The 14,736-nt window shown below is 44.0% G+C and overlaps 1 protein-coding gene across 1 annotated transcript in view; it reads left to right on the top strand.

The window, feature by feature from the left end:
• LOC134456568 (growth factor receptor-bound protein 2-like) overlaps positions 1-14,736 on the top strand; it is a 44,119-nt gene that overhangs the window by 6,341 nt on the left and 23,042 nt on the right. Inside the window, exons 2-4 of the mRNA XM_063207972.1 lie at positions 4,336-4,436; positions 8,466-8,557; positions 11,942-12,061. Of these exons, the coding sequence (XP_063064042.1) occupies positions 4,359-4,436; positions 8,466-8,557; positions 11,942-12,061 (290 nt within the window). The 5' untranslated portion in view covers positions 4,336-4,358. The remainder of the gene's footprint in view (positions 1-4,335; positions 4,437-8,465; positions 8,558-11,941; positions 12,062-14,736) is intronic.

Raw genomic sequence — 14,736 nt, 5'->3', positions numbered from 1 at the left:
TATTATTTTGTAGATATTCATAAAAAGATCAAATCAATAGTCATCAGTTTCAATGAGCAGCATAGGAGCAATACCCACTCTGGCCACAATCTTACACAGTGCACCTTTAACGCTGAGCCCCTTAACAACCTTATTGTCACCATTATGGTAATGGACAAGTCTTACCTAAGACTCCTTGCCTCCTCATAACAAGGTTCAATACAAATACAATTTGTCAATACGTAAGGGATAACGGTGACAGGTTATACGAAATTAATGGCGAGGCGGCGGCTCCGAAGTTTGGCGACGCGCGCAGCGCGGAGACAAAGTTGCCTCCGCCAAGCCATTAATTTCTATAACCGGTCGACCTCGAAGGCCGTTATCCCGCTTATCTGCCGCTATGGTGGGGTACTTTTTAGATGCGTCCCAGCATCTCTATAAGAGGGTCTGTCTGTCCGTCCGTCCGTCCGTCCGTCCGTCCGTCCGTCTGAAACGCATTCCTTCAATTGTGTCTGAAACGCATTCTTTCAATTGTTCCTTCATGTGGCCACAAGGCGGCAGACTTGCCATTTTGGACCGGAGCGAATGCGTGCAAGCATAGCCTTTCTAACCGGATGCTAACATTGGCGAAAAGTAGCCTAGCCACAGGCTAACTGACAAACGTGAGGCCAACAACTCAGCCGATCGTGATGTACGCCACAAACAGACCAATCGACCTCTTATTTAGACACTACAATGTTGATTTCTGCCTTCGATTTTCATCAGTTAAGAAATCTAGCGTCGGATTAACACATTATTAAGGTAGTAAAGCGAGTTGCCGCCATGTTTGTTTTCCAGAGTCACCACCCGGGTAGAGAGCTCACGTGCAGCATTCTGGGTAATTGAGTTTCACTGCTTTGTGCCTTGACGGTGAAGCTGGTATTGAAAAAAAAGTCCATAAGCGCATGATTCACCCATTGTTACTGTCAATGGATTCACCCAAACGGTTTTATTTATTTATTATTTGTCGATGTTTAGATTCTTTCCCACATGCACACACTGCTGAAATGGCGTGATACTAAAGGTTGTTAGGCCTAATAAATGTCTGGTAATTTGTAATGTTCACTTCATCTAGGCTATGTGAAATTTCAAATCATAGCCTATGGTTCTTTTCCAAATCCAATAATGATGATAAGCTTATTATACCCTAAACTGCAAAAAATAAAGCCATGTCTCGCCATTTTGCTGCCTTGCTGCCTGCCACAATATTTGGAGTGTCCATGATGACCAATAAACAAAAAGTACATCCTCGGGGGGCGTTGACAGGCTAGGAGGAGGCCAGGGGGCCGTTTGGGGGGGGGGGGGGGGGGGGGGGGGGGATGGCATAGTTGGAACTGGCATAGAGGGACGCATCTGTTGTCCGCCTGACGGCCTTGTTAATCTATTATTGTCTCTGTAAAGTTGTAGGAACCATGTTCTATCAAGATAGAATGTTGCTGTGCGGGCGTCCAACTTGACGCGCCTAGAATCTTCGTTTGGTAGCCTGCCGACGCTGTGATTATTTAATTTTCCCTTGGCCATATACCACGGCGGGATGGAAGTTTAAAAACAAAAACTTGCGAAGCATTTCTACATGCTGAATCGACACATGTTGCATCACGCCTCTATTTCCCCCTGCTGATCATCACAGGCTACCTGTGAACTTCGTGCGTAAAAGAGAGAGAGAGAGAGAGAGAGAGAGAGAGAGAGAGAGAGAGAGAGAGAGAGAGAGAGAGAGAGAGAGAGAGAGAGAGAGAGAGAGAGATTCCCCACGCTAGGGTCATTTTTGATAACTCTCCCTTCCCCTTTCACACGTGTTCCTTCCCCACAAGAGGAGAGTAGCCTAATTTTAAAAAAGGGATGGTAAAAATAGCGGGAAATAGCCTACATTCTAAAAACCATGGGAGTGGAGCAGATGACGAGGTGACTCGTTTCGATACAATTGATGGCAAGGCAGGTGCTTAGAATTTCGGTACAGGGTATTTTTGTCATCTATTGCTAGGCCTATCTGTAAATTTGTAACCAATGAATTATGCCAACTGCAGAATATTTAGTGCGCACGTAATCAGGCACGCCTCTATCAGATGCATGTAGTAGAACTTTTAGGGCGACAGACTTGACAACCAAATGCGATAGAACTGACGACTGGCTCTTGGCTTGACAACCAAATGCGATAGAATTAACGACTGACTCTCGACTTGATAAACAAATGCGATAGAACTAACGACTGGCTTTTGGCCATAGCAACCTGCAGTTTAGAATTAGTAACCTAACTTAGTCGCACGTTTGACGCCTGACAGGTTATAGGGAATTAGTTGCAACCCCATCAGCCAATCAGAAACGAGGATGCAGTTGCGTAGGCAGATAAACTGAGTTGTTGGGCCCATCTGCAGTAAGAGAATTGCTGACAACTTCTACCTGCAGTGGTACTGCTCACGCTACCCTTGACTCGTCAGTATCTGAAGATGCAATATTTTTTTGATCAGAGTTGAGTTTTGTTCTGGCTATTCTAATTGGGGGCATATGTTTGTTTACATTCCAAACGTCATTGTCATATTGTAAGTTGTCTGTTGATGTTGCATAACATTTGGGCTGTACATTGGGAGCATGCAAAGATATTTTTTTCCCAAAATGTAATCAAATCATGCTTTCTCAGAATGGCCAGGATCTCGCAAATGGCAGTACATAGCCTCCCCCAAAAAACTGGGTACTGAGTCTGTCAAGTCAAGGGTGGCGTGAACATTGCAACTGCATGTTGACATTTGTTTTCAATTCTCCTTTACATTTCACACAGTAAGTCTTTTAGAAAGTCAAATGTAACACTCCTCCATAAACTGTACTTGGTACTTAGGCTGATTATCATTGACTTTCAAACCGAGATTCTGCTCTGACCGAGAAGATAACGAATAATGTTTCCAAACGGCCTGGTTAACACGGCTCCCTCGGTTTGCTACTGATCGAGGTCAGAAAAGGCCGAAGTTTAAACCAAACATTTTCTTAGTCCCAATAGAACGTCTCTGCTTAAACCACATCACTCAGGGCTATTGGAGCTGCTCAAAGTTGATTGGTTCCTGACAAAGTGGGTGGATTTCACGAGTTCTCCGAAGCTCAGAAAGTAAGTTATTTGCATTGCTCTTGACCTGATGACTAGTGGCAACGCCGAAGCTCACTAGAAGGGCATAACCTGACTACTTGATCGATCCTACTCTCTAAATGAACTGACATGAGACGAGTGAATGAATGAATGAATGAATGAATGAATGAATGAATGAATGAATGAAGTAATGACGGGATGAATTAATGAAGGAATGGAGGAATTAATGAATGTTCATTATATTGTGTGCGTTGGCAATGCATTGTATATATACTGTACAGCACCATAGTTCTTTGAATTAAATTGAGTGTGGAAAGGACACAGAGAGATGCAGAGAGAGACGCAGAAACAGAGAGACAATAACAAATACTGAAAACAAGAGTGAGGGAAGGAGGCAGACAGAAAGAGAAAAAGAGAAACAACACATGAGAAAAGAATGTAGCAAAGCATCACACTTAGAGAATATCATCACATCCTGTGACACGGCAGCCTGGAAGGACGTTTGATCAGATATAGGCTAACAGTAGTGTTGCGCAGCGAGCGTCTCCTTCACAGCAATAGCACATCAACGCCTACTGCTACTGCCAGGGTTGCCAGATGTTTGTGATGATTTTCAGTCTAATTAATGTCTCAAACTGCTTGGAGGCAATACATCCTGGCCAATTAGTTTTTTAAAGAAATACAATTATAAAAATACCGGCACAATATGTTTTTTTTCATACCCGCAGATTATGATCCGAAACAGCCCAATTTGGCATGTAACCACCCAATCTGGCAACCCTGGAGCCAAGTTGCTACTGCTGTTCCTGCTGATTCTACTGTTGTAACTGTTGCTACCACTGCTGGTGTTTTTATTTTTGACTTGGCCTCAAACAGGAGAGCTGTTTAATCACACTAGTTAGAGGTGTTATTTCCTCCCCTCTCTCCCCCTCTTTCTCTGTTTCTGTTTCTCTCTCTCTCTCTCTCTCTCTCTCCCATTGTCCTCTGTTTCTCTTTTTTCACTTTCTATCCCCCTCTCATTGTCTCTCTCTCTCTCTCACACACACACCAACAGTCTCTCTCTCTCTCTCTCTCTCTCTCTCTCTCTCTCTCTCTCTCTCTCTCTCTCTCTCTCTCTCGCATTCTCCTCTGTCTCTTTTTTCGCTTTCTATCCCTCTATCACTGTCTCTCTCTCATACACTAACACTCTCTCTTCCCCTCCCTACCTCTCTCTCTCTCTCTGGCTCTCTGTTGTCACTTTTCAGCAAGAAGGGCAGCAGTTGCTTTCATGGAGGCGGTTGGCAAGTTTGACTTCAGTGCCACTGCAGACGACGAGCTCAGCTTCAGGAGAGGAGACGTCCTCAAGGTAAGGCCATGGTGGATTTTGTTTGTACCTTCTAGTGTCTAGGGGAGCTGCGGCAGCCGTGGCCTAGTGGTTAGCGAGTTGGTCTTTCAATCTAAGGGTTGCCGGTTCGAATCCCTGCTGACCTCTGCCTACATCTCCATCCATGGCTGAAGTGCCCTTGAGCAAGGCACCTAACCCCACATTGCTCCAGGGACTGAATACCCTGACAAATAGTAGTTGTAAGTCACTTTGAATAAAATTAAAGCGTCAGGTAAGTGTAATGTGTCTAGCAGTTTGTGTTTGGTATGCTCCCTCACTCCCACTCTCCCATTGGCAGCGGATGGTACATTGTTGTCTTAGAAAAAAAAAAAGTTTCATTCTCAGTGGCCTCCGTTACACGGAGTTAAATCAGTTTGATTCTGATTAAAACTTAATTCCGCTTTGAAAACATCCATGTTAACACTTTGCAATTCGTAATGGAATGAAAGTGCCATGTACTAAACTCTTCGGAAGTATTTAATTCTGAATTATTATTTCAGAATTAAAACATCATGTAAGCGTGGCTGGCCATTCTCTGTGCAATGTGTTTGTCAGGACTCAGTAGCTCCATGGAAACACCTGCAGCTTCCTACTCTCTCTTTCACTCTCTCTCTTTCTCTCTCTCTCTCTCTCTCTCTCTCTCTCTCTCTCTCTCTCTCTCTCTCTCTCTCTCTCTCTCTCCTTCTCTCTGTATACTGTATTTTTTCTGCATACTATCTTACACACACACACACACAGTTTTTGGACAATGATGCCATTTGTTATGAGTGGAGAAAATAAAGGGAACAGTAAAGTAAACTAATAGTACTTTTCGCAAGGCAGTAAGTTTAGCCCTCACCTCTTAGCCCGGTAAACCAGCACCGCTGGCTGGACACCGACATCTTTCGGCTGCGAGTGGTCGTCTGGCCGGACATCGGTCGAACATTTTGAACACAATGCCCTGAGTCTGGGAAACCAATCACAATGCAGAGATTTGTTTTGAATTTGTTTTGTATCAAAGCGGGCGGGGTTTTGAGGGAGTGACGAAGAAGCTTGCAACGTTGGGAAAGCACATCAACGAGAAAGATCGCTGATTGGTCAGAGCGCCGGCCTATAGGCACAGACATGGTTTGAAAAACAACGGGTTGTTCTCATCAACAATCTTCGCATGTATCGTTCATCGGGGCCGAACTAAATTACGTATCCAGTAGTGGTGTGGATTGGCACTGCCCTCACGATCCGATTCGATCACGATTCGGGAGGTAGCGATTTGATTCGATTCGATGCGATTCGATCCGATCCGATTCAATTCTACAATGCATTGCAATGCATTACATTTCTACTGAAAGCAAAGCAAATGTTTCATCAGTCACGATGAGGCGATTCAAGTTGTCAGATACTGAGCAACAATGTATTGGCTGTTTTCTGTATCAGTCTGGATCAGTCTGTGTCAGTCTTGCAATGCTTTGAAGTACTCTTATTTAGTTTAACATTCATTTGCTCCCGAAATATCCATGGAAGTAATTGAAACTTTAAAAAATTGCCGCATCGATTCTGGAACTTGCCGCATTGAATTGGATCGTCCATGCCCCGCATTGGATTGGATCGCAGAATCGATCATTGTTGACACCAATAGTATCCAGTCTCACATTTAGGCTGGTTTATCAGGCTACTCACCTCTACCATTCTCTCCTCACAAAAATCCTCACTTGAATCCTTACTTGTACTTTTACTATATGGCTGTACACCTTGAACATGATATTTTATATACAAATGGCATACACACATAATATCATGCATGCGAGTGAACCTTTTTTAGCAGGCCACCTTTTTGGTGAAGAGGCTTAGTAAAATAACTTTTGTGGCAGTCAGAAAGTGATAACACATAACACAACAATGACATCAGCCCCTTGTGGAGGTGTACATGCCTTGGGCCTATACTACAAAGCTGGTTCAGGATAAGTTAAGGTTAATAAATCATCTAATACAAGAGCTTTTCTTAAGAAAATGAAGACTCCAGGCTCTTCTATTAGATGATTTACCTCTTAACTTAACCTTAACTTATGCTGAACCAGCTTTGTAGTATTGGCCCCTGATCAGATGTGCAGTATTGTAAAGCATTATGGTAATGTGTAAGGATAAGTGTGAAATGCACACTGTGGATGAATTGGATGTTTATTTGACGTGTACGCCATACTTTTGAACGGCGTGATGTTTTCCACGTGCGTTACACCCTTTTGTGGGGGAAAACAGCCAATGCAAGTCAATTGGTGGTGTTGCAAAAGAATAAACGAAATACAAGGACCTGTAGACTAGCGTTGTCCACGCTCAACATGCCGAAAATGTGTTGTGTTGCCGGCTGTTCAAATAATATAGCCAAACAGCCGTCTCTGAAGCATGGACTGTGCTCATTTAGGCTAGCGTGTAGCATGTAAGTTAAGTAGACATTCGGTTTGATATCCCCCATAAAGGGGTGCTACATTTACGAGCAAAGTACCCAGATGACCGTTCATGAGTATAGCTACGTTTTTGTTTTCACTCAGGCGTTGAATCTCTTTTGCATAAGAGCCCTGACAGGGCTCACTCAATAAGCACTATAAATGGCTATAAAAAACAAAGCAGGCACACAAACATTGATCCCAAGAGGATCCAGGAGAAGCACAAGCACAAACGAGCATAAGGCTATAGACAAGGCAAAAGGAGCTAACTAAAGTGCAAATTTGTATTTGGGATGTACTGTAAATACATTAGCCCTGAAAACGTCATATACATTATTAATGGGCCTGTGTGTAAGCTTTTATGAATGTTGCTCCATTCATTATTTCTTGCGGTATGTATATTTTTACAAACATCAAAGAAAGTGTTACCATTTTGTCACTGCATGGCCTACATTTGAGTGAAAGCTACTGTAAGATGTGAGATTTTGTGTGTGGGAAATGGTGGTTATAAACAAGTGGTTTTGTTATCTCGTTCTCTTTTGCATTTGACGGGACTAATTCTTGTAAGACTTGGGACTTTAGTAAGACTTTATGTGTGTGTCTTCAGATATGAATACAAATGTCACAGGAAGAATTAGTATTAGTAAGGTGTCAGTAAGGATAGGGCAATCATGGGTAAGTGGTTAGGACGTCAGACTTGCAGCCCAAAGGTTGCTGGTTCGACTGCCGCCCCGCCAAGTTGGTGGGGTTGTAATTAACCAGTGCTCTCCCCCATCCTCCTCCATGACTGAAGCGCCTTGAGCATGGTACCGTTCCGCTGCACTTTGTCAATTGGGGAAGGTTTACACAGAGATTCTGAAAGTATATAGAGATATGCCAACATAATAGGTTTCTATGGGCACCTAACGCGACCAGGTTCTGGTCTGCCGAAAGGGGCGTGTCATAATGCTCCTACAATGAATAGAACAGTCCTTAGGTCTGCCTAAGGGGGGCCATAATAGAACCAGGAAACAATTGGCCAATGGAACCTCTCTCTCTCTACTCTCTCTGGTTTACATGAGAGCTAAGTCGTGTGACGTTGTTCTAGGGAAATGGTGTTTTGTTACAGTAAGTGTAGTGGCTTGTTATCTCTCTTACATACTTCCCTCCAATCCTTAAGATTTGATAGCGGCTTTTAGATAAGCAGAACTACACAGTCTTTCAGCGTTAGTGGGTCTAGTTCTAATGTTATGAAATTAGGCATACGATCGCTTACCATCAAATCTAACATGGGACTATTATTACTTTGTGTGTGTGTGTGTGTGTGTGTGTGTGTGTGTGTGTGTGTGTGTGTGTGTGTGTGTGTGTGTGTGTGTGTGTGTGTGTGTGTGTGTGTGTGTGTGTGTGTGTGTGTGTGTGTTTGTGTGTGTGTGTGCGTGTGTGTGTGTCTGCACTTTCTCAAGTGAATCCTGGACGATTGGTACCTCCTTGTGTGACTCCAATTGTGGTGTGTGAATGTGGAAATGTGTACACGTTTTTTTGAGAGCACTTTGAGTCACCTAGTTGTGATAGTTGTGATATTCCGCTATATCAACACATGTTGTTGTTTTTGCAGATCTTGGGGACTAATGATGATTGGTTTAAAGCAGAGATGTACGGCCAAGAAGGAGTGGTGCCTAAAAACTACCTCACCCTAGAACTACCCAGGTAAGTGAGAGATTGAGTGAGTACACAACACTGAGGGTGGATTCCAAACGAGAAAGGTCGCTGTCCTTCCAGTGAGCTAACTGGACATCGCGCATACGTGATGAACGTAACTCCCGCCATAGAATCGCTGTAACATGAAATGTGCAGGACAGCGCACTCGTTAGTGCCTTTCGTAACGACCTGCCTTCCATTTGGAACTGGGCCTGACTTGTTCTGATAATTTACAGCATTTTAGGAACAGGGCATTGGTTACTGTCCCTAGAAGCAATATGAGTTAACCCTTTCATGCAGAGCCTATGTGATAACCTCATTGTCACCAAAATGTACCATGTCTTAATCTTCTACTTAAGACTCTCAGCAATGTCCTAGCACTACTGTCATGATGTAAGTAAAAGTTTTCAGCAAATACTAGTAGTTAACAGGATCGCTGAAGATCTATATGAAAGGGCTAAGGTAACTTGTTCAAGGGATGATCAGTCATGGATGATGGAGGATTCGAATCAGCAACGCTCTGATTCCAGACAAGCACCCTCAAGAATAGGCCATAGCTACCACTGCTATTAGTCCATGGCTGGGTCGTCAGTCGCGTGCCTTGTCAGAGAAGACCTTGCTCTCTGCGAGCTCTTTGCATACTGGAGGTTGTTTCTTCTGAGCAGCGTTGCCAGGTCGGGCTGATTAGGATGATCGTCTGCGGGTAAAAAGTAGCACTGGCCGGGTTTTTCCTGTAGATTTTAGGCCATACAAGTCAATTGAATTGAGTTCAAATTGGGTGGGATTTGGTGCCTCCATGGGTTTTTTTGAGCATTTTTTTGGGCTGGAAATCATCCGTCACATCTGGCAACCCAAAGTGTGAATGCCACCACAGCTGCTTGATGGCGGCTCCTTCTGCTACAATTCATTGCATACGATGTGTGTGGCTATGCATAATATTTTGCAACTTCTAAAATTGTGAAATCTCCTCCAAGATGAAAAACTGCATCTGCCTCCATCCAGTCCCTAACATGTGCAATTCAAACCTTCTTTTGCAATTCGCATGTAGGCCTAGTTTGTTCCTGTTTTGTGTAAAAGTCTAAATCAATGTTTAATTAGTAAATCAATTGGAGTTACCCTTAACCTATCAATGACATCCTTGGATGACAAACTCTTAGCAATCCGTCTGGCAATGCTTTTCCGCCAGCAATACAATTCTAAATGCTGCACACAGTTGAAGTCATCATACAAAAAACACTTCCGCAGGTCAACGATTGTTTAGGTGATATTGTATGAAGATCATAAGGCTAGGCTTCACTCGGACACATTTTTATCCTGTGAAGAAGACATGGCGTTATAAATTTGCCCTTACCAGAATGGCAATGACCAAGTCGTGGTGCATTACTGAATGCCCAGTGATATGTTATTGTAGTGTAGGTCTATGGTAGTTAACTTTCCAATGACTATTACAGCGTTCCACTAGTGGAACGGTGTGCACTATGGGGCCCCTCTTTTTAGATAGCTGACCAAAATATAAAAACTATAGGGGCAGGGGGAGGCTTGCATAAATAATCACCATTTATTGCATTCTTCCTTCCTCACACACTGAGGTGCGGCCTTTTCCCTGGTTTTCAGGTAAAAAAATTCAACCTGTACTGTAAAGTCCATGTGAATAAGATCAAAACAAGACCTTCTCTGGATCAAACTTAAGTGCTTAGACACACTGTTCGATCGTGTGTCATGTTATTTCATGCTAGCGTAGCTGACACTGACAAAAACTGACATGACATGCTGTTTCACAAGAAGCTTCCTCTCGTCCGGTCTCCCTCTCTCTCCCCCCTCTCCCTCTCTCTCTCTCTCTCTCTCTCTCTCTCTCTGCACTTTTCTTTCTGTCAGTTCTTGGTGTCTGTGAAGGCTTTTGTTGAGAGAACACAACATAATGAAGAGAGCAGGAAGACAAGGGACCAGAGGTGTTGTGCATACTTGTGGAGTACCTTTTGCAACCGCATGCGTGCGTGCTTGTGTGCGTGCGTGCGTGCGTGCGTGTATGTGTGTGTGTGTGTGTGTGTGTGTGTGTGTGTGTGTGTGTGTGTGTGTGTGTGTGTGTGTGTGTGTGTGTGTGTGTGTGTGTGTGTGTGTGTGTGTGTGTCTGTAGTGGTGTGTAGTGGAGGAGATGAGTCATGTTCTGAGAAAGATAAAAAAACTGGTGGGTGTTTGGGCAATGTACTATTGACAAATAGAACAGCCAGATGGTGTACCAAAGCAAGTGAACTATCGAACTTTCCTGATCAGAATCCACCCGTAGAGGCTGACAGACAGCCTACCTACAAGCACATGGCTGATCCCTGTATTATTCATAGTAAATAATGCAGTGCAGTGTTATTTAATTGTTTTTTTTGGTGGGGTTCAAAGAACATGGTTAATTAATAAACTGGAGTTAACCCACATGAAGTGAAGTGTTAAACTCTGCTAATTGATAGCCCAGAGGTGTGGTTTGGTTAAGAAAAGGAGGACTCCAGGCTCTTTTGTTAGATGATTTACCACTACTCCAAGCTGAACTCAAGCTGATTTATTTCTGAGCCAGGTCCTTGGAATTACTGGTAACACTTTACTTGACGCCGGTGTCATAAGCATGTCATTACAGTGTCATAATAGTGTCATGACATAGTCATAAATAAGTAATAAACATTATGTCCATGTCGTAAACATTTTATGACTGTTGGCTTTAAGTGACATTCGGTTATGGCAAAGATCTTTAAAGCCAACAGTCATAAAATGTTTATGACATGGCCATAATGTTAATGACACATGCATAACTGGGCCATGACACAATTATGACACTCTAATGACATGCTTATGACACCGGCGTCAAGTTAAGTGTTACCGAATTACCTCACTGGTATCAGGAGAGTAGGCATGCATAAAGAAAACGGACAGACAGATAGATAAGCATCTGAAATCTGAAATGGCACAAATTGATAAGGCACTGACGGTTGCGATGGAGAACTAGGCTCGATTCGATGCCGGTCGGAGGTCATTTCACAATCCACCGCCGCCTCTCCCACCACAGACACACACACTCACACACACACACACACACACACACACACACACACACACACACACACACACACACACACACACACACACACACACACACACACACACACAAATTCACTTTGCAGCCTGATAAGGCAGTGCTTAATGTGCTTATCCTATGGATACCTAGGTTTGATTCGATGCCATTCAGACTAGGTAATTTCACAATCCCCCACCCCCACCCCCACCACACACATACGCATTACGCACGGACACATGAACACGCACACACACACACACACACGCACGCACGCACGCACGCACACACACACACACATTATCTAAAAGCTGTGTGTTGTTCCTTCCCTCCCTCAGCTGGTACCAGGAGAACACGAGTCGGCACCAGGCCCAGGACACCCTGTTCTCCAAGCCTGTGGGCTCCTTCATCATCCGCGGCAGCCAGAGCTCACCTGGAGACTTCTCCATCTCCGTCAGGTACGTAACCACCATGTCACCTTGGCCCCATCATGGGTAAGCGGTTAGGGTGTCAGACTTGCATCCCAAAGGTTGATTCCCGACCCGCCAGGTTGATTGGGGGTGTCTCCTCCTCCATGATTGATGTACCCTGATCATGGTACTGTACGGTCCCACCGCACTGCTCCGTTGGGCCGAGGTTGAGGGCTGCCCCCTTGTACAGGTGAGGCATATATGCAATTTCGTTGTGTGCAGTGAACAGTTGTGTGTGCTGTGGAGTGCTGCTGTGTCACAATGACTTGGGAGTTGGAGTTTCCCAGTTGGGCTTTCACAATTCACTTTCACATTTCATTGCCACTGATAGGCAAGCCGAATTTAATACAATCCAGTGCCACATATTCCACATCACCTTGTTTCACCTGTCCACTTCAGCCAGGGGGCCCGTTAACCAGGCAATCACCTGGTTAAATTGGACAGGGAAAACCAAGCCGTTTGGAATATGTGGGACTGGATTGTAAGTAAGGAATCCAGGCCCTAACGGTAGACAGTTAGTCTACCATGCGGCTGACCCGGGTTCGATTCCCGGCCAGGGTCCTTCGCCGGCCCTTCCCTGTCTCTCTCTCCCCACTCACTTCCTGTCACCACCTTTACTCTCCTATTGTAAATAAAGACCAAAAAATAATAACGATAAAAATAAAAAGTAACAAATCCAAGTTGCTCATCACTGTTCATTACATTAAACTTAGCTGACGCTGATATCCTAAGCTATTTTACAGTTATATAGGCAGGGCTGATAGTATTCAGGCTCCATGCCTGATTTCAGGCTTGACAGAGTTTGCAAAAATAAAAACATAGATAATAATTAGCCATTAGGTTATTCTCATCTCAGAAAGTGTTACAGGTTCAGGGTTTTCCTCTACTATCAGGCTGGAATAATGGTCATAAACTATTAAATGTTTGAATAATGTGTCAAAATAGGCCAACGTTACGTCACTATGCAGGATCTTGTCGTCGTCGTTAGAGCAGGGGAAAAAGTTCAGGCTCAGGATTTTTTTTTTCACTATGACCCCTGTATAGGTGCAAGGTATGGGGTTACAGTCCCTGGAGCAAGTGTGGGTTAGGGCACTTCAGGCAGGTTAGGGTGCGATTCGAACAGCAGTTATGGATCCTTCCTCATTTGCGACAGTCAGAACTCACCCTGGAGACTTCTCCATCTCCGTCAGGTCAGCACGATGTCACATTTCATTGCATTACACTTCGTTGATTCTCATACATAGGTTTCTTCTTGTACAATGCAAACATTTCTGTCTGTGCACACAGCTGTGCGATCCCTCAGCAACCTCTGGAACCCTCTGGAAACTGCTGTCTGTCACTCAAAAATGTGCCCACGTGATTGACTGCGCTTATAGCATATTTTTTTGGTTAGTTGTACATTAGCACAGGGTTAAGTAGAGTACACACACACACACACACACACACACACACACACACACACACACACACACACACACACACACACACACAGAGAAACACACACACAGAGAAACACACACACAAATGCAAAACATGCCCCGAATCTGGGCCAGCTCAGGCATCAGTGCGGTAAATGGTCACAAAAGAGGATCCAGAGCTAACCGGCTATTTAGCTATGTGGCTCCTCAGGAAAACAGCTAACCTTTGACTCACATATTTTGCTTCAGGGAAGCAGCTCATATTGGACTGTGTTTGTATCTTTTTAAACATCACATAACCCTCCCACTATAATAACGTTGTAGGGTTTACATGTTGTGTCAATGCATGCTAGGGGTGTAAATCACTGCCTCCATAATGATACGATTCGATAATGATTTCTTGAGGCAGCGATTCGATTATTTTTGATACATAGGAATGCCCCACGATACAATACGATTTGTTTCAATACGATTTTTTTATGGAGCTAGGGCATTGGGCAGTTGCCCCACGATACTCTATGCAGGCATGAAAATCCCTCACCTTTCGGCGAAATTCGCCGTTTTGAAATCAGAATGGGTCATTTCTGTGAATCGTGTAGATCCGAGGAGAAAATTTTAGGGGGGGGGAGCAGAAAAGTGTAGCGCTAATTTACTGTATCATTGTGTAGTGCTCTACCGCAGAAAACTTCATACAGTTTCAGGACAGATTCCACAACTGACAATGACGTTTGACCCATTGGCACAGCCAATAACGTGAACGACCTCAATCTAAGTCCCGCCCTTCATACTTGTCTTTGAAAGCGCAATTTAAAACAGGTGCCGCTTTGGTGGCTGGCGTGGTTGTAGCAAATGTCTTTTTCTTAGTATAGAACATCTCTGATTATAAGAAAATGTCCAAACGATCTGTCACAGATACACATTTCCTAGACAGGTAGCTATTTGAGATCATGATTCTTGTTATGAGAACATCAGGACGCAAGTGATGAGAAGTGAGTGGATGTTAGCCACAATGGTTAAGCTGATTTTCCTAATAATTTGAAACCGCATTTGCCCTGCCCACGTGAAAAAGTATTTATTCTCAAAAGAGCTTCGTTAATGAAAGCTTGGGTAGGCCTACGGCACGTTTTCCTGACGGCTATTTTAACGGGTCTGTGCGCTACGAAATGGCGAAAGTAGGCCCAGTGGCGGTTCTTAATTGAGGCGTACCTAGGCAACCGCCTTAGGCTCCGCCAAATGTAGGGGCCC

This window comes from Engraulis encrasicolus, chromosome 1, assembly GCF_034702125.1.
Source record: "Engraulis encrasicolus isolate BLACKSEA-1 chromosome 1, IST_EnEncr_1.0, whole genome shotgun sequence".
Classification (NCBI taxonomy): domain Eukaryota; kingdom Metazoa; phylum Chordata; class Actinopteri; order Clupeiformes; family Engraulidae; genus Engraulis; species Engraulis encrasicolus.
Note: the sequence above shows the minus strand (reverse complement) of the source record. Positions and strands in the feature narration are given on the sequence as shown.